At 37.0% G+C, this 20125-nt stretch overlaps 3 protein-coding genes across 5 annotated transcripts; 1 reads left to right on the forward strand and 2 right to left on the reverse strand.

Moving 5' to 3' along the window:
- Positions 1 to 4908: 4908 nt before the first annotated feature.
- Positions 4909 to 5400, reverse strand: LOC138904284 (uncharacterized). Its single transcript, XM_070192786.1, has one exon. The coding sequence runs from the start codon at positions 5398 to 5400 to the stop codon at positions 4909 to 4911; it is 492 nt and encodes a 163-aa protein (XP_070048887.1).
- A 3459-nt stretch (positions 5401 to 8859) lies between these two features.
- On the forward strand, positions 8860 to 11796 carry LOC104098900 (homeobox-leucine zipper protein HAT14). 2 transcript variants are annotated; one of them, XM_009605749.4, is made up of 4 exons: positions 8860 to 9277; positions 10131 to 10447; positions 10684 to 10763; positions 10981 to 11796. In XM_009605749.4, the coding sequence occupies exons 1-4, from the start codon at positions 8971 to 8973 to the stop codon at positions 11294 to 11296; spliced, it is 1020 nt and encodes a 339-aa protein (XP_009604044.1). In that variant the 5' UTR covers positions 8860 to 8970; the 3' UTR covers positions 11297 to 11796. The 2 variants fall into 2 exon arrangements, with proteins under 2 accessions (XP_009604044.1, XP_009604043.1); XM_009605748.4 differs by having other exon boundaries at positions 8864 to 9277; positions 10128 to 10447.
- Positions 11797 to 13986: 2190 nt separating this feature from the next.
- Positions 13987 to 19856, reverse strand: LOC104098901 (protein trichome birefringence-like). 2 transcript variants are annotated; one of them, XR_686859.4, is made up of 7 exons: positions 18621 to 19856; positions 18085 to 18277; positions 17787 to 17980; positions 17534 to 17692; positions 16990 to 17341; positions 14435 to 14566; positions 13987 to 14318 (listed from the first exon to the last, which is right to left on the reverse strand). XR_686859.4 is itself a non-coding variant. In XM_009605750.4 (6 exons), exons 1-5 carry the CDS (start codon positions 19664 to 19666, stop codon positions 16990 to 16992), a joined length of 1944 nt encoding a protein of 647 aa, XP_009604045.1. In that variant the 5' UTR covers positions 19667 to 19856; the 3' UTR covers positions 14309 to 14566. The 2 variants fall into 2 exon arrangements, 1 of the variants encoding a protein (XP_009604045.1); XM_009605750.4 differs by having other exon boundaries at positions 14309 to 14566.
- Positions 19857 to 20125: the final 269 nt, after the last annotated feature.

The following is a 20125-nucleotide window of genomic DNA, read 5'->3' on the forward strand; positions in this document are numbered from 1 at the left end:
TACACGGCGATATCGGCTACAATATTATCCTTAGGAGACCATGGCTACACGAGATAAAGGTTGTGCCGTCAACATATCATCAACTACTGAAATTCCCAACTCCGGAGGGAATTAAACAAATATGAGGAGACCAACCGGCGGCAAGGGAGATGAACACGGTCTCAGTTTCTAGTAGCAAAGGGAAAGAACATACGGTATAGCAATTACAGGAACCGACGCCTACACCTGAATCAAAAGAAGACAACACGGGGGAGGAGTCATCGGACCCTTATTAGGTACCAAGATATTTCATGTACCAGAAGAAATAGACGCAACAAAGTCTACAGCGGAAGAACTCGAGCAAGTCGCATTGTTCGAAAAGTTCTTGGAAATGAAGTTCGACTTGGGGGCATGACTAAACCCCGAGCTCAGGTCAGGATTCATAGAATTTCTTAAATTTAACGTTGACTATTTTGCGTGGTCGCATGCAGATATGATAGGTATACCACCAGAAGTGGTAGTGCAAAGTTAAGTTTGGATCCTAACATCCCTACAATGCAGAAGAAATAATGCCTTATTGCCGAGGTCAGAAATAAATTTGTCAAATAAGAGGTAACTCGTTTGCTTGATATCGGTTCAATACTGGAGGTAAAGTATCCTCACTGTCTAGCTAACGTAGTAGTAGTTCCCAAGAAGAAGAATAAATTTCACATGTGTGTAGATTATAAGGATCTATATAAGGCGTGCCCTAAAGAGTCGTTCCCATTGCCAAACATTGATCAAATGATTAATGCGACGGCCGGGCACGAGTTAGTGAGTTTCCTCGATGCTTACTATGGGTTCAACCAAATCAAGATGAACCTAGAGGATCAAGAAAAATATTTGTTCATAACAAACTCCGGCACATATTGCTATAATGTGATGCCTTTCGGGCTAAAGAACGCCGCATCCACTTATCAGATGCTTGTAAACAAAATGTTTGATAAACAAATGGGGAAAATCATGGAAGTTTACATGGATGATATATTGTATAAATCCTTGAACACAAGTGATCATATTAAACACCTGCAAGAAACCTTTGACATCAGAAGGAAGCACAACATGAAACTTAACCCCGAAAAGTGTGCATTCAGAGTCATCTCTGGTAAGTTCTTAGTGTTCCTGGTGTCACAAAGGGGGATCAAAGTCAATCCCGATAAAATTAAGGCCATCAAAGACATTCCTGACCAACTATCAAACATGAAAGAGGTTCAAAGATTGACAGGAAGACTGTCCGCTTTAAACAAATTCACTTCCCGGTCTTCGAACAAATGTCATCACTTCTTTTCGCTTCTCAAAAAGAAGAACAACTTTGAATGGACTCTGAAATGCCAGTAGGCTATGAAGGATTTGAAAAGGTATTTGTTGAGCCCTCAATTATTATAGAAACTGAAGGAAGGCGAACAATTGTTGATTTACTTAGTGGTCTCAGAGGTAGCAGTAAGTACCGTTTTAGTCCGTGAAGACGAAGGTACGCAATCTCCTATTTATTATGTTAGTAAAATTTTAACGGGAGCGAAAACTCGCTACCCACATCTAGAAAAATTGGCCTTAGCTCTCGCGGTCGCCTCTCAGAAGCTTAGGCCTTATTTCCAATGTCATCCAATAGCCATGGTGACAACCTTTCCCCTATGGAATATCCTTCACAAACCTGAAATTTCAGGTCGACTGGCCAAGTGGGCAGTCGAAATGAGTGAATTTGAGATAGAGTATAAACTTAGAACTGCAATTAAGTCACAAGTTTTTGCCGACTTTGTGACCTATTTAAGTCCGGGACTGCTACCTTTGGCTATCAAAGAAGTAGTGATGGTGTCGGAATCGACGTCGGGAGTTTGGATCTTGTTCACGGACGGGGCTTCCAATGTGAAAGGGTCCGAGCTCGGCGTAGTGCTAATCACGCCTTCGGGAGAAACCCTAAGGCAGGCCATAAGAACTGTTCCTCTGACTAACAATGAAGCCGATTATGAAGCTTTGATTGCAAGACTCGAGCTGGCCCGGGGACTGGACTCCGAGGTCATAGAAATCAAATGTGATTCCCAATTGGTAGTAAATCAGGTCTACGGGATCTTCGAAGCCAAAGAGGAACGCAATACAACAATATGTAGTAAAAGTCCAGGATCTTCTCACACTGTTCAGGGAATGGTCAATTACCCACATCCCGAGAGAAGAAAATACGGAAGCAGACACACTAGCTAATCTGGGATCGTCCAAGAAAACGAAAGGATTGGACTCTGGTACGATCGTGCAGCTTATGTATTCAGTATTGGACGTAGACGGCTATTATGAAGTAAACACAACCAATTTGTTCTGGGACTGGAGAAATGATATTATTGATTATCTCGAGCATGAAAAGCTACCTGAAGATCCCAAGGCATCACGGGCGCTGCGCACAAAAGCAGCTCGATACTGCTTTAGGGGAGGTCAACTGTTTAGAAAATCTTTTCAAGGCCCGTTGGCCTGATGCTTAAGAGCCTCGGAAGCTAATTACATCATGAGAGAAGTTCATGAAGAGATCTGTGGAAATCACTCGGGTGCGGACTCATTGGTATTAAAGTTGATTAGGGTAGGATACTACTGGCCCTAGATGGAACATGACGCTAAGGATTATGTTCATAAATGCGATAAGTGTCAACGCCATGCACCATTGGTACACCAACTGGCAGAGTCATTGCACTCGGTTCTATCACCTTGGTCATTCAAGAAGTGGGGAATGGACGTAGTCGGTCCGCTGCCGCCGCCCCCGGTAAGGTAAGATTTTGCCTAATTTTAACTTACTACTTTTCTAAGTGGGTTGAAGCTGGTCCTTACACACAAAAATGGCGAGCGCAAAATGGTAGATTTCATGTGGGAGAATATAATTTGCAGGTTCGGGATACCAAAATAAATAGCCTGCGACAACAGGCCATAATTTATAGGCGCAAAGGCCATAAAATTCCTTGAAAACCTAAAAATCAAAAGAATCACATCATCACCTTATCAGTCGAGCGCAAATAGTCAAGCAGAATCAACAAACAAGGTTATTATCCAAAATCTCAAAAATATATTGGAAGCAGCCAAAGGCATATGGCCCGAAGAATTGTCGGGAGTACTATCGGCGTATCGAACAACAACAAAATCGACCACGAGGGAGACTCCCTTGTCTCTCGTATACGGAGCAGAAGCCTTGATCCCGATGAAAATAGGAGAACCTATTTTAAGATATTTCCAGGCGGATGAAGAAACAAATAACGAAGCATTATTGGTCAGATTGGAGTTGCTCGACGAACGCAGGGACTTGGCGCACATAAGGATGGCGGCCCAAAAACAGAGAATGGAAAGATATTACAATCAAAGAGCCAACCTCCATTATTTCAATGTAAGAGACTTGGTTTTAAGGAAAGTAACTCAAAACACCCGGGAGCTCAATGCAGGAATGCTAGGTCCAACGTGGGAAGGACCCTACCAGGTTTCAGCTGTCACCGAGAAAGGATCATACGAATTGGAAAATCAAGACGGAGTAAAGTTTCCAAGTAACTCGAATGTGGTACACCTCAAATGATACTATTGCTGATAAGCACCGTCTATACTAAAAGTATGTGCTGCACTCTTTTTCCATTCGTCCAGTTTTTGTCCCAATTGGATTTTTTGAAAAGGTTTTTAACGAGGCAGCAACGAAAAATATACTACGAAGGAAGCTTCGTCAGTCGAAATAAGACCTTTAAATGGCAAGGCATGCAAGCAATGAGCCACTACAGGACAGTTAGATAGTCTTTTGCTCGATAGCAAAGTTCTTACCGGGAAACAAAGCTTGCTATCGGGCCAAAAATTACCCGATCGTTCACGAGTGCAAGTCACTGGAGGGTAGTTAGGTAATTTTTGGCTCTGTAGTAAAGTTCCTAACGGGAAGCAAAGCTTGCTATCGAACCAAAGATTATCCAATCATTCACTAGTGGAATCTTCAAAGGAGTAAAACTTTAAGTATTCAAATTCGCATTCTAACATTGGGGAGCGGGGGAATGATATAAGAATATGGCAACACAATTGCCACATGAACCGGGACTACGAAATTTGGGAATAAAGCTGTATCATCGGGACCGGGGACTGCGCGGCCCAGCCCCATAGAAACAAGTTGCACAAATTAGCCACAAGTAGTGGCAATTTCTTTTTAGCACAACGAATGCTTATGTACTTTTGAAAATGGAAGAAATAAAGTAAAATCCTTTTAGTTTTATCTTGTTTCTTGTCCGAACAATGAATTAATTTTATCATTTGAAATTTAAACAAATACTTCAAATTCTAGTGTCGAAATGAACATCAAATATCTTCTTCAAGAGCACAGTAAACATAAAATGTCCTTCTCTTATGAAACCCTCACAGTAAAGGGTTGATTCCAGAAGAACTTATGCCCGGAATCCAAATGCTATCAGGGAAAAATACACCCGAAACCTTGCATAATTTGATGCAAGAGAAAAAAATTGCTCAATACTTAAACAAAAAAGTACTTATATATAACAGCGTGCCAAGCAGCACGATTACAAAAGTATGAAGTAAAAAACAAAAAGGAAAGAAAGAAAAAAGCAAAACTACTGCATCACTGGAATCCGGGGGAAGAGAAGCATCTGCGCCCCCAGGAGAAGTAGGTGGGTCGGCCGCCGGTTCGAGGTATTGACCTTCATCATCATCATCTCCTTCAAGTTCTTCTTCAATTCACGAGAACTCAAAACTGGAACCAGAGGAATCAGTCGCATCAAGTCGGACCGGGAGACCCCTACAGGCAGTTAACTCCAGCTCGCGGGCCTTGGCGATTTCGGCATCAAAGTCAATGACACCCGTTTTGGCCTCTTCCAAGGTTTTTCTCCTCATGTTATACATAGAGTATGTTTTCTCAACAATGAGGGAGGCCGCTCGGCGCTAAAGCTCTTCCTTAAGCTGGTCAACCTCGGTCAAAAGGTTATTCCGCTCAGATCTAATGGCCCGAAGGCTGACGTCGAGGTCACGGATAGTAGAGTTGTAAACTTTATTATGCTCCATGACCTTCCTATACTTCTCCTCCATCGTGGCATGATTCTCCTCAGCAGCAACAACTTCTTTAGCATTGGAGTTCAAGGCTGTCTCCAAATTGTTTAGTCTTTCAGTAGAGGCAACCTCGTGATCGGTAGCAGCAAGAACGACATTTTGAACCTCGACCCACTTTGCCTTGGCTTCTTCAAATTGTATCCTTAACAGGGCGGCCTCTTGGCTGAGTGTTACTACCTCTTGCTCGCTTTGCTGTAACCGAGCCTCTAACTCAACGACCTCGGCAACTTGTGCTTCCAGTTCTGGGAGGCAGGCAGCAATTTGATCCCGCTCGACCAACAGTTGACCCCGCTCGGAGGTGAGTTTCTCTTTGTCAAGGATCAACATTTGAATACCCTCGAAAGAAAGAAAATTATCCTTCAAAACAAAAGTTCAAATCAAAAATCTTGTCTTAGCGAAGCTAGAAGAATCAATAGAAGGAATAAAGATAGTACCGTTGCTGCGTTGTGCAAGGCCTTGTTTATCATACATTCTCTCTCGAGAGATGTATCTTATTTTTGTCTTTCTCTCAAGCCATAGGCTTCCGTTATTAGCAAGTTTCACTGGCCGGGACAACAAATGGCATCTGGAAGAAATCGAGAGGGAAACACTCTTCCTCCTCTAAGGATCTTCGGAGGGGGCCAAATAATTATGCCCCAAATTTTCGTGGACTGGGGACTGGGGACTGGGGAGGAGGGACATCATCCTCTCGAGTGACTATGGCCCGTAGAGATGATGTAGCAGTTGGTGGTGGCGAAGGCATGATTGGCGAGGAAGGAGGTAAAGTTGATGGCGTTGTGGGTTGAGGAGCAGCGACTAGAACTCAGAAACGAGAGTTGGCATCTTCCACCATATCAAACTCCCCCAGAGCGCCTGGGTGTCGTCATCGATTGATATTATTAGCTCAGCAGATTGAGCATTATGTTGAGATGATGAAGGCCATTGTCTTCTATGTAGAGAAGCCCCCTTATCACTGGCTTCTCCATCACCATCAATCACCACAGTGTCTGTAGCTGGCTCGAGTGCGGCGATGTTTACCTTTTTATTTTTACCCTCGGCTGTAGAGGAACGTCGCCTTTTTGGTTGCTTGTTCTCCAGCCGGGGACTCCGAGAGGAAGCACTTGCACCGGAAATAGGTTCGGTGACACCCGTTCGGGTGAACTCCTCCTGCAGCAACCTCACCGCATCAGTGGGATCAGCTAAAACGTCCTCTTCGGGGACGGTAATAGATCCCTGTAGAAGATCTGAATTCAACAAAGGGAAAAATTAGCCGATTTTCTTATATGTGGATGAAGACAAGATAAGTTCGAGAATCAACTTACCATGATTTTGGCCTTCCTCCCGTATTTGAGGGCCAATTCTTTCCACCGGTGGGTCTCGGTCGTGGTGAGATCCAAAATCTTCTGGACTCACTGGTCCAAGAGTTCGACCCCTGATGGTGTCCACCGAGTTGCTGAAATAATGAAAAAGAAGGATCAATGATAGAATAGAACAACCTTTAACTAGAAGAAAGGACATACGTTGCACTTACGTGTACGATTCCATGATTCAGGAAAGGATGGAGTTGTGGCCGGGATGATGTCCTTGGTGGCAATTACAACGAATCGCTCCATCCATCCATGATCATTGTCATTATCTATGCTGGTGAGTAGAGCATGGTGACCACGTTTGCTCAAATTTATCATTCCCCCACAAAAAATCTTGGGGGAATAAATTCATCAGTCGAGCCAGGGAGAGCTCTTCCCCCGTCTCCTGGCATAGACGCCGAAGACAGGCGACCGTCCACCACATAGAAGGGCTCACATGTGCCAAGGAGACCTGGTAACGGAAGCAAAGCTCCAAGATAACGGAGTCAAGCCCCCCGCTCAATGAGAACGGGCCCAAAGTGAAGGGGTACGTGTAAACGTACGTAAAATCCTTCTTGGATAAGGTTACCCGCTCCGCTAGGTCAAGAAAAATGATGTTCAAATCTTGGCAACCACACTCTTCCTTCACGACAGGGATGCAAGAAGGACGGATGGAAGAAGGATATACTCCAACAGCCTATGTGCGGGAGTTAGCAGAAGGGGACTTCTCTTCGAAATCCTTAGTCGTAGTAAGTTTTCTGGGGATAATGGTGCTCACCGTAGGAGGAGCAGCAACATCCGTACTTTCTTTGTTCTTTGAAGAACTAGAGTTTTTGGAAGAAGAAGCCATAGTTAACAAAGGGAAATAAGGGTTTTCTCTCAAGAAGAAGGTTGAAAGCAAGAGTGAGTTGAGTAAAGAAAGTTTGAGAGAGTTTGAAAAATTATGAAGTGTAAAAGAAGAAGATTGATGCATATAAGTAAATGAATAGGCGGCTAAAATCGTGGCCATGATTACCTCGAGAACCGGCAAAAGTGTTGTTGAATCATGGGATGGCGCGTGCTTGGGGCATTAAATGCGCATAGACGTGCGTCTAATCAGCCGTTAGAAATTTTTCTGAGGGGGTCAGAGAATTTCCCGCCAAGAAAGGTATCTTCACCAACTTCCCGGTGACACAAGGATGTGACACCGGAAAGCAAGGGGACTATTTGTATAGGGCGAAATATGTTCATACTAAATACTTGCATAATTGAGCGACATGTGAAACCGGAGACATGTGGAAAGCGAGACAGGTGGAAATCAAGCCCGGAGGCAGCAATCTCGATTGTCCCCGAAGGGAATGTTGCTCATAAAGACAAATAAATTCCTGTCACCCGGTAACATTCAATGGAGAATATTCTATAACATTAAGTACATATTCTATAACGGTACAGAGAATATGGCATTAATAGCTTGTCGTTACACATTCTTCAATGGCCCCCATTGAGTCTATAAATCACATATAAATTTAACTGTACCGTTTTACGGATAAACAATAATTTAAACGTGTAAATGGCTTACATTTAATTTTATATTTAGAGGCGAAAGTTGTGACGGCTAGATTAGAGGGCCATGATCGGCATTTAATAAACTCGCCGCATTGAATGAATATTGTGAACTTATTCATAAGTGAATTGATCAAATTAACTCACTCACTTAGATTAACCACGCACAATTTTAAACTATAACTAATCGCCTCAATAGCTTGAAACTCCGAGCACGCAGCAAATATGAGAACAGTTTAAGTTATATGTATACAGATGCAAATATGAGAACGGTTTAAGTTATATGTATACAGATATTGTACACTTTTTCGTATAATCAATATAGTTTACGGTGAAAGCCTAATGGTATCAAGTAGGTATATCGAACTAATAGATGCATATCATGTGTTTGCATATATATTTTTCTCATGTAACTATGGTCAATGAAGTACTCCCTCCGTTTCAATTATGTGAATCTATTTTTCTAACCCTTTAAAAAATAATGATACATTTTTAAATTTAAAAATACTTTGATTTGAACTTCCTATTTTACTCTTAATAATAAGTTTTTATAGCATTATAACATATTTCAAATCATAAGTTACATCCATACAAATATTATAATATTTTTAAGACTACAACCTTGGAAAATCTTTATGTTTTTCTTAATATCCGTACCCTATTAAACAAGTTCACGCTATATTATCACCGCTTTAAATCACTTAACATATTATGCTGGTATGATCTATACAACGGCTTGGTAAGTATAACCGTTGTATATTTATATCAATTCACGTGCGCTCTTCCACGAGTATATTTTCCGCAAATCAGATTGATAAAAAAAATAAAGAATTTAAAGAGCCTTTTGAGGTTTAATTCCCTGTTATCTTTCACTGTGTGGTAAGTACACATAGTAAAAGTACTATTAAAAGAAGGATTGGACAAACCCTTCTTTTAAATTGACCCTCAACTCCTCCTTTTCTTCTCCCTTCTTTAACTCAAAACTAAATTCCCATTTCCCATATCCAAAAGTTCCTTTCTTGTTTCTTCCATGGAGTTAGCTTTGAGCTTAGGAGGGGATACCCCAAAATCATTTTTGTTTCTTGAAAAGTCATCATCTTCATCTTCTTTACATGAGAAGCTGAATAGCAGCAAAGATTTAGGGTTCTGCATGGGTTTAGGTAAGTGCAATGAAGATAAAATCAGAAAAAATAAACAGAGACGGAGCCAGGATTTAAAGGAAGATCACGAAAGTAAAGGGTCATCAGATCCACTGCTTCAGCTTGATCTCTTGCCTTTTTCTCCAGTTTCTAGGGACACATCTTCACAGCTTCACTTTCCTTGGCTCACTGAAAACAGTGAGTAAATTCTCTCACCCCTTCAACCTTTTTTCTTTCTTCTTGTTTGTTGTTTTCTTTGTCCAACTTGAGCTTTAGCATAATTTATTTTTTTAAAATTTTCTGCCATATGGATTATGTGGGTGGTTGTGTGTCGCGGGGAGGAGCCACCCTTTCTCCCATTCGCTAGAAAATTACACTATATAGATAGATAGATTTCATTCTTTATGCATATATATTATATGTTGATAGCTTCTTTGTATGTTTTCTTCATTATATTTTGGATCTTTTTGGTAAAAATTCTAATTCTGCCATTGGTGATGGGGTGTTACTATGTTATACATACTTGTATTTGTGAGGTTTTTCAAAAAAACATCAAACGTACCATCTTTGTTTGCTCTTTTTAAGTAAATCTTATTGCTCCTAGGGCTTAGAAAAGATTTGAAGTTATAGCATGTTACTTGTGTGATCCCTTTGTCTATCAAACATAATTATGATTTTTGTTAGAAAATTGAAAGAACAGGAAAATATTGAAAAAAGAGCTTGATGTAGAACACTTTAATTCTGGAGATACAACATGAATGTTATTTACAGTTATTTAAAGTTGGTTGATGTAATTTTTGTCTGATCTTCTTCTCTATATGAAGTGTCAACATCCTTCTTATTTATAGAACATGATTTCAAAAGGTTAGGGACTTCTTTGAAACAAATGTCTTTTCTATTTTATCACGTAATCCAAAAAAAACATTTACAAGTAATCTTTTATATAAAATGAGATTTGTAATTTAAAAAATAAGGTAGATTAACTGCAAAAGTATTTAAGTTAAACTCTTTGATTAACACCTTTTCCATATTACGAACTATTCAACAGTAGCTGCTGAACCTGGACCAGCGGGAAAGGTGTTGAACATGAACCGGCGGCAGTTAGTGGCGGAGGAGGCTGAGGAAGGGGCGGCGTTGTCATCTCCGAACAGTGCAATATCAACTTTTCAAGTGAACATTCCAATATACAGAAATGGAAATATGTTATTAGGGAAGAGAGAGAGTGAAGGAGATGTAGAAAGATGGGGTAATTCTTCTTCTAGAGCTAGTGATGAAGAAGATGGTTCGGCCAGAAAAAAGCTTAGACTTACAAAAGAACAATCTGCTTTTCTTGAAGAAAGCTTCAAAGAACACAACACTCTCAATCCAGTAAGTCAAACTTCTTATCATTCTTTTCTTGACTTTTTATCCGTGTAAAAAAATCCTTATACTATCATATTACCGTGTATATAAGTTAAATCCCAAAATCTTGACGTTAATCATCTATACAGTAGTATTAATAATTTAATAATACAATATGTTAGATGTTATTTTATATTATTTCTTAAATTTATTTTCTTGGTATTATTCTTGATGTTTTGGAAAACACAAAACTGTAATTGCAGAAACAGAAGCTTGCTCTAGCAAAGCAGTTAAACCTTCGTCCAAGACAAGTGGAAGTGTGGTTCCAAAACAGAAGAGCAAGGTAAGCATTAGTATGGCAGTAAAAGTTACTGTATTTAGTTTTAAGTTCTGTATATGACAATGTAAAAAGTATGTACACAATATATAAGTTCACTTAGAATTAATTCGTAGTTTGATAAAAATGATAACTAGCCTACTGCCATTGATTAAACAATATTGACAATTTTTACATTATTGTTTGTGTATTTAAGAAAGATATTTATTTGAAAAAATGACAGGACAAAATTGAAGCAGACAGAGGTAGATTGTGAGTATTTAAAGAAGTGCTGTGAGACACTGACAGAAGAGAATAAGAGACTGCAGAAAGAGCTTCAAGAATTAAGAGCTTTAAAATCTTCTCAACCTTTTTATATGCAGCTTCCTGCCACCACTCTCACTATGTGCCCATCTTGTGAACGCGTAGTCACCGCCACTAGCTCCGCTGCCGCTGCTTCTGCCGCCGCCGCCGCCGCAAACACGACGCTTACTCTGGCTAAACCAGGACCCTTCCCATTTTCACCAGCCCAAGTTCAGGCTCCTCAGGCTGCTTCATAATCTTCTTTTTTTAATTTTATTTGGTGTTCAAGCACCCAAGAGCAAGGCGGTGAGTTCTTGGAGGGAGGGAGCCGAGGGTCTATCGAAAATAGTCTCTTTACCCCACGGTAGGGGTAAGGTCTGCATACACACTACTCTACCTAAATCCCACTAGTGTGATTATACTGAGTTGTTGTTGTATTTGGTATTCTATATAGGTAAACACTCCCTAACAAAATGTACATGTTAGGATTTTGACATAGGTGTTTTTGGTTGTTATTTTTCAACTAAAGATTCCTTTTTTTCTTTTCTTATAAACTATACTTTGTCATGCATGGCGAGTTTAAAACTAGATAGGGACTTAAGATTGGGAGGAAGTTTGTTTGTCTAGGAATATTTTAGAGATTTTAATTAGGAGGAAAAAAACACTATGTATTGCTCAAAATTGATGTTGTAGAAGAAAGAATAAGTTACTTTTCCTCAACTTTATTCGATGAATAATCCAAATTAAGTATCGCTAATGCTTTGGGTGTGTAAACCATTCTTTACTTGCCATATATGATTAGCAAGATTATCAAAATATTTATTCAAGCTGTATTACTTATGAGATGATCAAAATATATTTTAATTTGGACTTCAGCTGGCATCTGTTCGAACTTCAATAGGCGCAGTATTAACGAAAATATATTATTAATATCATTATAATATGTCAGAAGGCCGATTAGTGAAATTTTAAAAACTTTAAGATCCATTCTTCCATCTATCAAAGATAGTGACAAAATATTTTAAAATAATGATTGCAAAATTCAAATGTAAGAGAATGAAGAAGAACGAAGAGTAAATTGGATTTTATTTTCTCAAGTTAGCGGAAAATTGCCAATAAATTCTTTTCATCATGTCTTTCATCAATATAATAGGGTATAATGTTTAATAAGAGAAGGACAAGGAGTGCGAAATTTCATCATATGAGGGTGCTCAAGATACGAGGCATATATATCTTTTAATCTTTAAAAATAAAAATATATGCCAAAATTGGAAAATTTATGAAAATGGTGAAAAGGTACATTAAAACGGTATAGTTCATACAAATTTACTAAAGAAAATCAATGGAAGTTTATTTTCATGTTATAACAGCATATGCAAACAAAAAAATTACTAAGTCATCGAGTACTAAATATAGAGCAAAACAATGTTGTATATAAGTTTAATATATCGTCCTATACAAGATCACAAAACGTAAAAGATTGAAATGACATGTTCATTTCTGGCGAAATAAGGTAGATTTTTTAAATAAATTTCTCGTTTGTCAAATCAAATGCTAGAAACTATATATCTCGGTTAAAAAGAAAATGTCAAGAGAAATAAATGCAATAGTAAGGAGAATAATGGCTCAATGAGGTACAAAGAACATATTTACAGAGATCAGAAAAATCAGGAGACAGTTTTCCCTATAAGCCATTAATGATAAGTTAAAGAGTACAGTACGTAAACTTATTTATTATTACTTCACAAGATATTGGTTTCCAACATAAATGTGACATCAACCTTATACCTTGTTTGAACTTTTAAATCATGGAAAGGTGGACAGTACTCTTTAATCATTCTTGCCCCCCTCCCACGAAAGACAATAAAAGAGTGATACACATATATAGTAGAAGCATGTTGTGTCTGATATGTGTATATATATTTGTGCAAGTATTTATTGGAGAGAATAACATATTACTTTATAAATAATTTGATTATGTACATATTTTTTATACAGTAGTACATAGAATTTAAACTCAGTAAAAATTTGAAAGATTGTGCGATAACCCATCGACAGAAAATAGAGGTGACAGAAGTAGGTTATATCTTCCCTATCCACCGTTAGATATGGGGCAAATGTAAAACCCTTTTTCAAAAAATTGAATATTTTTATGGGTTTGAACTGTTAATCTATGAATAGTGTATCTTATATTACCCCCGACCTTATTTCTTTCTTTACTTAATTAATAAAATGCTGCTCAAAACGTGTCAATTTTTTTTTGGTACATTCTGAAAGCTAACAACAGAGTTAATTTCAGAATCTTTGAGATTAGAGACTGGATGGTTCACAAAGAGAAGTTTTCTTGATAATGATGTCCAACAAGAACTAGTAGCAAAAAGGGAAAACAGAATTGAAATGCTATTTAGGGTTTAGCCAGAACTAGTTAGTTTTCTTGATAATGATGTCCAACAAGTACAAGCAAAATTCAGAACACACTGATTAATTTCTAAATAACACCCCTTTAGAATGGCTACCTGATATCATTTCTACCGGGGGGGCGTATGTATACAATTACTCCAGAAAACAGACGAATTTGGTGCAACAACATCAGGGCAATATAGTTCAACTCAAGTAATAACTACAGTTTTAGATCAGTTATCATCAGCATGGTGAGGTCCAACAAATTTACATGTTCCACCAGAGAATGGGCTTCAAATCACAGTTTGGAGGCCCATTTAGATGTCTTTGTAAATCTAAATGCTCAGTCTTGATACAAACATAAACGAGTAAACTATCATTTATATTTTAATCCCGTTAAAGATAAATTTTAGGAAAGTAGTCAATTTTAAAGCATGCTGGTAAGAATTTCAAACCACCAAAAATCTTGATGATCGTTTTCAGCCACAATGCAAAAAATTAAATTCTGGTGACGGTTTAGTGTTTTGTAGACAATTGCACAAAAATAAAGCAACCATAAAAATTCCGTGCAAATTATCATAACTCGTAAAATTATGACAACCCGTCAAATATTTTGATGAACCTCGACTACTCCGCCTAGCCTATCTTCCTACCCGCCCCCCGTTCTCTATGCTCGGTTCCACAATCAATCCCAAATCTATCTATTTGAGGGAGGTCCAATTCTGCGCTCTTCTAATTGCTTAGAAGGGTTCAAGAATCTCTTTGCATCTAGGGCTCATCGAAGCCCTATATATTTGGAACAGGACTTGCCTAAAATGATGACTTGGGTGACCAATTAAACCAGAAGAGGTGCCACAGCCCACATGTGGTGTGCTGAATCTGAAAAAGCAGTGCCAATTATAGAAGTAAAGAGAAGCAATCCTTCTAAAGTTACCATTAATTTATACAATTCAAATTACCAATCGATGTCATAACGTGAATATCCTAATAATTACCTGAGAACTTTGCCTAATTTGTAGAGCTTTCACCACCGTCCAGTAGAAAGTGCGAAAAAAAGTAGTATATGGCAGGATCCAAGAATCCAGAAACTTCAATTAGAAGCTCCAAGCTTTTGAATAATTGATAGTCTGTTGCAAAAAGTAATTTTTTCAAAAGTTAAAAGTGTTTGTCCAAACTTTTAGAACAAAATTTTTTTTTTTTTGAGTAGAAATAGAAGTTATTTTTGAAAAGATGAAAAAAGTAACTTCTACTTCTCAGAAAATACACATAAAAATAACTTTTAAAAGTTTGATCAAATATTAATACCGCTCAAAAATGCTAAAAAGATACTTTAGAAAAAAAAAATCAAAATAAATTAATTTTAGAAGCTTGGTTAGAATCACAATGTCACTTGTCTGTATCTTGCTCCCTGATTATAATTTTAGGTCCATCTACTACAACTCGTGAGTCGTGACTAAGACACAACAATCATAGTCCGAGTGACATGCTTTTTTCTTCTTTCACCTTTTGCACTGATATAATCAATAAGGTAAAAATTTATCCACACCTATAAGTATTAACATAACTAATACCAACACAAACTCATGATATTTATCGAACTATGAACTTTTAGGAGTCATTCGGTTGGTTATATTGACATAATTAATCTTAGCATAAAAGTTCACATAAAATAATATGGAGCACAAGTGTTTAGTTGATTGTATGCAGAAGAAAGAAATAATCGCTCGCAAAAATCCATATACTCACTCCATTTCAATTTAGATCAGGTAGTTTGACTCGGTACGGAATTTAAGGGGAAAAAAAAGACTTTTAAAATTTGTGATCTTAAAAGCTTAAGGGGTAAAAATTTTATAGAGCCATGACATTTGTGTTGTTACAAAAGCTTCTCATTAAGGGTAAAATGAGTAAAATAAAGAGTTTAAAGTTGAATTATTTTCAAATTTAAAAATGTATCATTTATTTTGGAACAAACTAAAAAAATAGTACCTCATCTAATATGAAATGGATGGAGTGCGTTCAAAAAAATAATGCATACATTAGCTTTGCATATTAGTAATATTTTGTTTGGTACATTTTTTCAACTTATGTATAACTAATACAAGCATTTGTTATACATCATATTTTGTATTATCCTATGTACAGATAATGCATAGCAAACCATGGTATTAGCAATACCAAAGCTATTAATGCATGCATTAGTATGGAATATGGAAGGATATGGAATATGGAAGGCATTTTTGTAAACAACTAATTTTCTTAAAAATTATGCAATATATTTAATTTTTAATACACTATACCAAACTATGGATAAAAAATAATCTCTGCATAACTAATGTTTGCATTATTAATTCATGCATTACTATTCTCTGCATTACTAATACACCTTAATCAACACTATTCTTATACACCCTACCAAGCGACCCCTATGTGTTAACGATACACAAATTAAACTGTTTAAAGACAAAATGCCTTTTAAAATAAGTAATCACAACATAACAATTGCTTCATTACTAATCAATGTATAAATAATTCATGCATTTATGATCGTCGCATAACTAGCAAGTAAACCAAACAATCCCTTAGCTAAGATAGTTCAACAACATGCTGAACACCCACATTTTTCGACATTCAAACAAGTATTGAAAACTCATAGTCAAAACATCCCATGTGAAGAACATATATAAGGTACTAAAGTAGTACTAACAAAGTACTCTAATACATACATAATTAGTTTCCAAATTATTAGAGTGACACGCAAGCTCTCATGAAAAGCATAAAAAGATTAGCGTCACAGTCAAGCGCAGATGTCATAGTCAACATCAATTATTCAAAACCCCTTTAATGGAAAACAAATAATTAAGAAAATGCTATGTTTAAAAAAGCTTGAACACATCTTTGACAAGATACAATAATGTAATATAAAGGTAAGAAACTCATGACTCCACAACCATTAACACGTAAGATGGACCAAAAGAATTTACTAGTAGTTTAGTACAATTCCTTAAATTATTCAATAAATAAAATTACTGAGAATTTACACTTTTCGAGCCCTCAAGACTTGAAAATACTTTATAGCAAAAGAAAATTACATAATTTAACAGCAAAATTTCCTCCTTACTCTCCTGTAATACTAGTAAGGAATAAGGACAGATCTCTTGTTTCAAGAGAAACTTCCCTCTCCCTCTCATATACTTATAATTTACTCCGTAAGGACTCGCTTGGCAAAAGAGATAAATGATAATTAATCCTGAGATTTTAGATGAGTTTATCCAGCGTTTGGTAACCGCGGTATAACTAATCTCGGGATTATAGTATTATTTTTATCCCTATGTTAGAGTAAGATAACTAATCCCGGGATAATTAATCCTGGGATAACTTATTTTCTAACCAAACGACCCCTAAGAGTACTCTTTCTTGGATTTTCTTCAGGTAGTTTCTTTGTTCTTTTCTCCTATATAGACATGTGAAAAGACAAAAAAGCCTGGACATTTTCTATAGGCTTGACTCATTATTTCAAATGAACATGGGCATCATGTAAGTGTTTGTTTACCTATGACTTTTTCTGCTGTTGTCTCTGGTGTTGTCTTGCCAAAAGTTCAGCATATAACAGCTCATTCCAAGCATCAGGTACACCAGGGAGGCACCAATGGCTGCAATCTTGATACCTCCATTGTGATTTCCTTTCCTTGTCTGTCAAATTCGGCTTCCTATATATCGATGGGTGACCGTCTTTTCTATAGTCTGACATTCTTGTGATATTGAGATAGGAAACTTGAGTTTTCATTCCTTTGAAGACTTGCTCTAATACTGTCATCTTGGATGGATACGGTGTCAAATATGTGTCGTTCTTTATTGGCTCCGTTTCACTGTCACACGCCCCGCCAGAATTCCATTGCCCGCCACTGTGAAAGGGTTGTATATTTTACGGTAAATGGTGATGAAAACAATGATACATGATAATAGGAAAATCAACAACTAGGTTATGACATTGTTGTTATCGATTAAGTAGTCGCGAAGTGGTACTAATAATAACAATAAAGAACACGAGCTTTCGACAAGTAAATGTGATTTGGTCTTAAATTTTGTGTTATTACCTGAAATGAGAAGCAGAATAACCTCTGAAGAGAACAACTGTCTTTTTGGGATTTATATGAGCATCGACCCATCTTCCCCATGTTGTTAATGCTTTTCGAAAGGCCTCAACCACATTTAGTTGGCGGTGCACATGACTTCCTTCTTGATAATAGTCTTTCCTGAAATATTCAACAATTTCAACATTGTTTAATCTACAGTTATTTAAGAGTAAACAACTTGATTATGTATGTTGAAAAACACAACAGATTTCACCCTAAGGAAGTCTTCTCATGAGTCCACCAGTGACCGGTGTTGAAGACTATGATATCTGCATTTTTATACTTCTCAGCAGACTCTCCAATCAAATCAAGCCGAAGCGTTTCCTTCTTCCCTCCTTTTTTATCTGCAACTTCCCATTGTTGAACCAAGAAAGGAGACACAAAGAACTCCACTCTGCATTTATAGTCCTGAAAAATTTTACATATCAAAATTGAAAGGTTTCATAAGATTATAAACATATGATGGTGAAGTCTAATGTAACAAATGAATCTGGCTACATCAGATAACTTACTTCAAATATAAATGAATACGAAGCTTCTGTCCTGAAATGGTGTCTTCCAAATTCTTCATAAACCTTTTTCTGATCTTTGACGGAGTTTCTAAGAGTGCAAATAAGGGATTCCCACATGTTCCTATTGAGAGAATCACCAACGAATGCCAGCCGCTTACCTCTTAATAATTCCAGCATATGAGTGGCATTCAATCTGTCAATCATTCCAAAATCTACCATAAGAACAATTAACCATTGCCAAAGATACTAAATTCCCTAAATCAAGAAAACATAGCACATATACCTGTAATGATCTGCATATACATTACATAATTGATGAATGAGATTAACTTTATCAAAATGAAAGGGTGTCATAGTTTAGTTTATACAGCAGAACTTGTCACACTCCGTTAGCTATAAAACTCCTTAAGTACATCCAAATTCTAAAAGCACAGAATCTTTGAAGTCTCATATTTGCAGTTCAATCATCAAAATAAATTCCTAATTAGAAATGTGGAAAAAAAAAAGTTTAAGAGCACAAAGATTGCACAATTTACCTGGGAAGACTGCAGGCCTTGGGCTTCCATTTCATCTTTAAGTAACCACTATCAGGCCTACCATTGACAACACAATTGAATTGCTCATCAATAAGAGAACAAGAACCAGGTTTGTACAAAGGATAAGACTCATCTGTCACCCAATTCCCATCAAAGAAATCACAATTCAACAAAGACTTAACCAAATCTTCATCTCCTTTCTTCACTGACACATCCAAATTTGTCCCATTTCTCTGCTTCTTCACCAAAGAAGAAGTGAAATTTTTCTTCACTTCCTTCTCTATAATTCCCTTTTCTCCATTCCCGTTTGCACTTTTGTCCCCAGAAGAGGATTTTGGTACTGAATTTTCAGTCTGATTCACATTAACTGGAGACTTTGTAGCCTGAATTATGCTCTGATTCGCCTTCAAAATTCCAACTTTATCATCAAAATTTTTACTTTGTGTCTGATTCACATTCAAAGGAGAGTTAGCAGCCTGAATTGCACTCTGATTTGCCTTCAAGATTCCAACTTTATCATCAAAATCTTTACTTTGAGTCTGATTCTTCACAACTGAGGATTCTTTATAACTCAACACAGAAGAATTTGTTAGTAAAGTAACATTTACATAAGGCTTTGGGTCCAAAATTGCACTTTGATTAAAGGGCTTTTCCAAGATTCCAACTTTATCATGAGACTCATTATTATGAGTATGTTTTTGACCAATTGATGGCTCTTTATTCAAATGGGGTTGCTCAAATTTGGTGTTTGAAGTTTTTGGAACATTATTTGGGAAAAGGTTAGAGAAAATTGAAGAGAAGTGAGATCTATAAGTCCCATCTTCTTCTCTGCTAGTGCTTAATGATAAAATGTTAGTAAACCATGGAGAAGAAGAGTTATTAGGATTAGGAGTAAAAGCCAAGAAAGTGGTGACAACAATGAAAACAAACACAAAACCATATGCACATGCAATACTTCTTTTGGTTTTGACAAGTGAGAAGTGAGTTTTCAAGTCTGTAACCAGAGTTCCACCATTAATAGGTGCATATTTTGCTGTTTCAGCCATTGGTTTTTGCAAGAAATGAGAATTATAGATCAAAATCTATTGTTGCATAGGGCAAAAGAAGAAGAAGAGTAAATGATGAGTGTAGAGTAGAGATAAGAAAGAAACAGCAAATTCATAATGGAGAGAGAAGGGGAGATTTTGGAAGTATTGGTGTGTGGTATGGACTCTTTTTAATCTGTGTTTCTATGTATGTGAGACAGAGAGTGAGTAAAAAGATAGTTATAACACCTATGTGTAACGGAGAAAACACCCATCAAATTTAAACCTGAATTTGTCATTATTCTTTTAATATCTCATTTAACATAGTACAATGATTCTTTGTCTCAAATTATCTATAGTAGTTTTCAAAAATAGTTATCTTAAAATATTTATTATTTTAAAATTTTAAGATTAAATTAATTATTTTTTTTATTTTATTCTTAATATTAATTACTCTTAAAGACTATAAATATCTCAAAT

The sequence above is a fragment of the Nicotiana tomentosiformis genome, chromosome 2, assembly GCF_000390325.3.
Source record: "Nicotiana tomentosiformis chromosome 2, ASM39032v3, whole genome shotgun sequence".
NCBI classification, from domain to species: Eukaryota; Viridiplantae; Streptophyta; class Magnoliopsida; order Solanales; family Solanaceae; genus Nicotiana; species Nicotiana tomentosiformis.

What these genes read in the sequence shown, in the direction of transcription:
- LOC138904284 (XM_070192786.1), bottom strand. Translation starts at nt 5,400, where the DNA reads ATGTTGATCCTTGACAAAGAGAAACTCACCTCCGAGCGGGGTCAACTG.
- LOC104098900 (XM_009605748.4), top strand. Translation starts at nt 8,971, where the DNA reads ATGGAGTTAGCTTTGAGCTTAGGAGGGGATACCCCAAAATCATTTTTG. An exon ending in AACACAACACTCTCAATCCA is followed by an intron (nt 10,448 to 10,683) that starts GTAAGTCAAACT and finishes CTGTAATTGCAG; the next exon opens with AAACAGAAGCTTGCTCTAGC. An exon ending in TTCCAAAACAGAAGAGCAAG is followed by an intron (nt 10,764 to 10,980) that starts GTAAGCATTAGT and finishes AAAAAATGACAG; the next exon opens with GACAAAATTGAAGCAGACAG.
- LOC104098901 (XM_009605750.4), bottom strand. Translation starts at nt 19,666, where the DNA reads ATGGCTGAAACAGCAAAATATGCACCTATTAATGGTGGAACTCTGGTT. An exon ending in CGTATTCATTTATATTTGAA is followed by an intron (nt 17,981 to 18,084) that starts GTAAGTTATCTG and finishes AAAATTTTTCAG; the next exon opens with GACTATAAATGCAGAGTGGA. An exon ending in CATGAGAAGACTTCCTTAGG is followed by an intron (nt 17,693 to 17,786) that starts GTGAAATCTGTT and finishes TGAATATTTCAG; the next exon opens with GAAAGACTATTATCAAGAAG.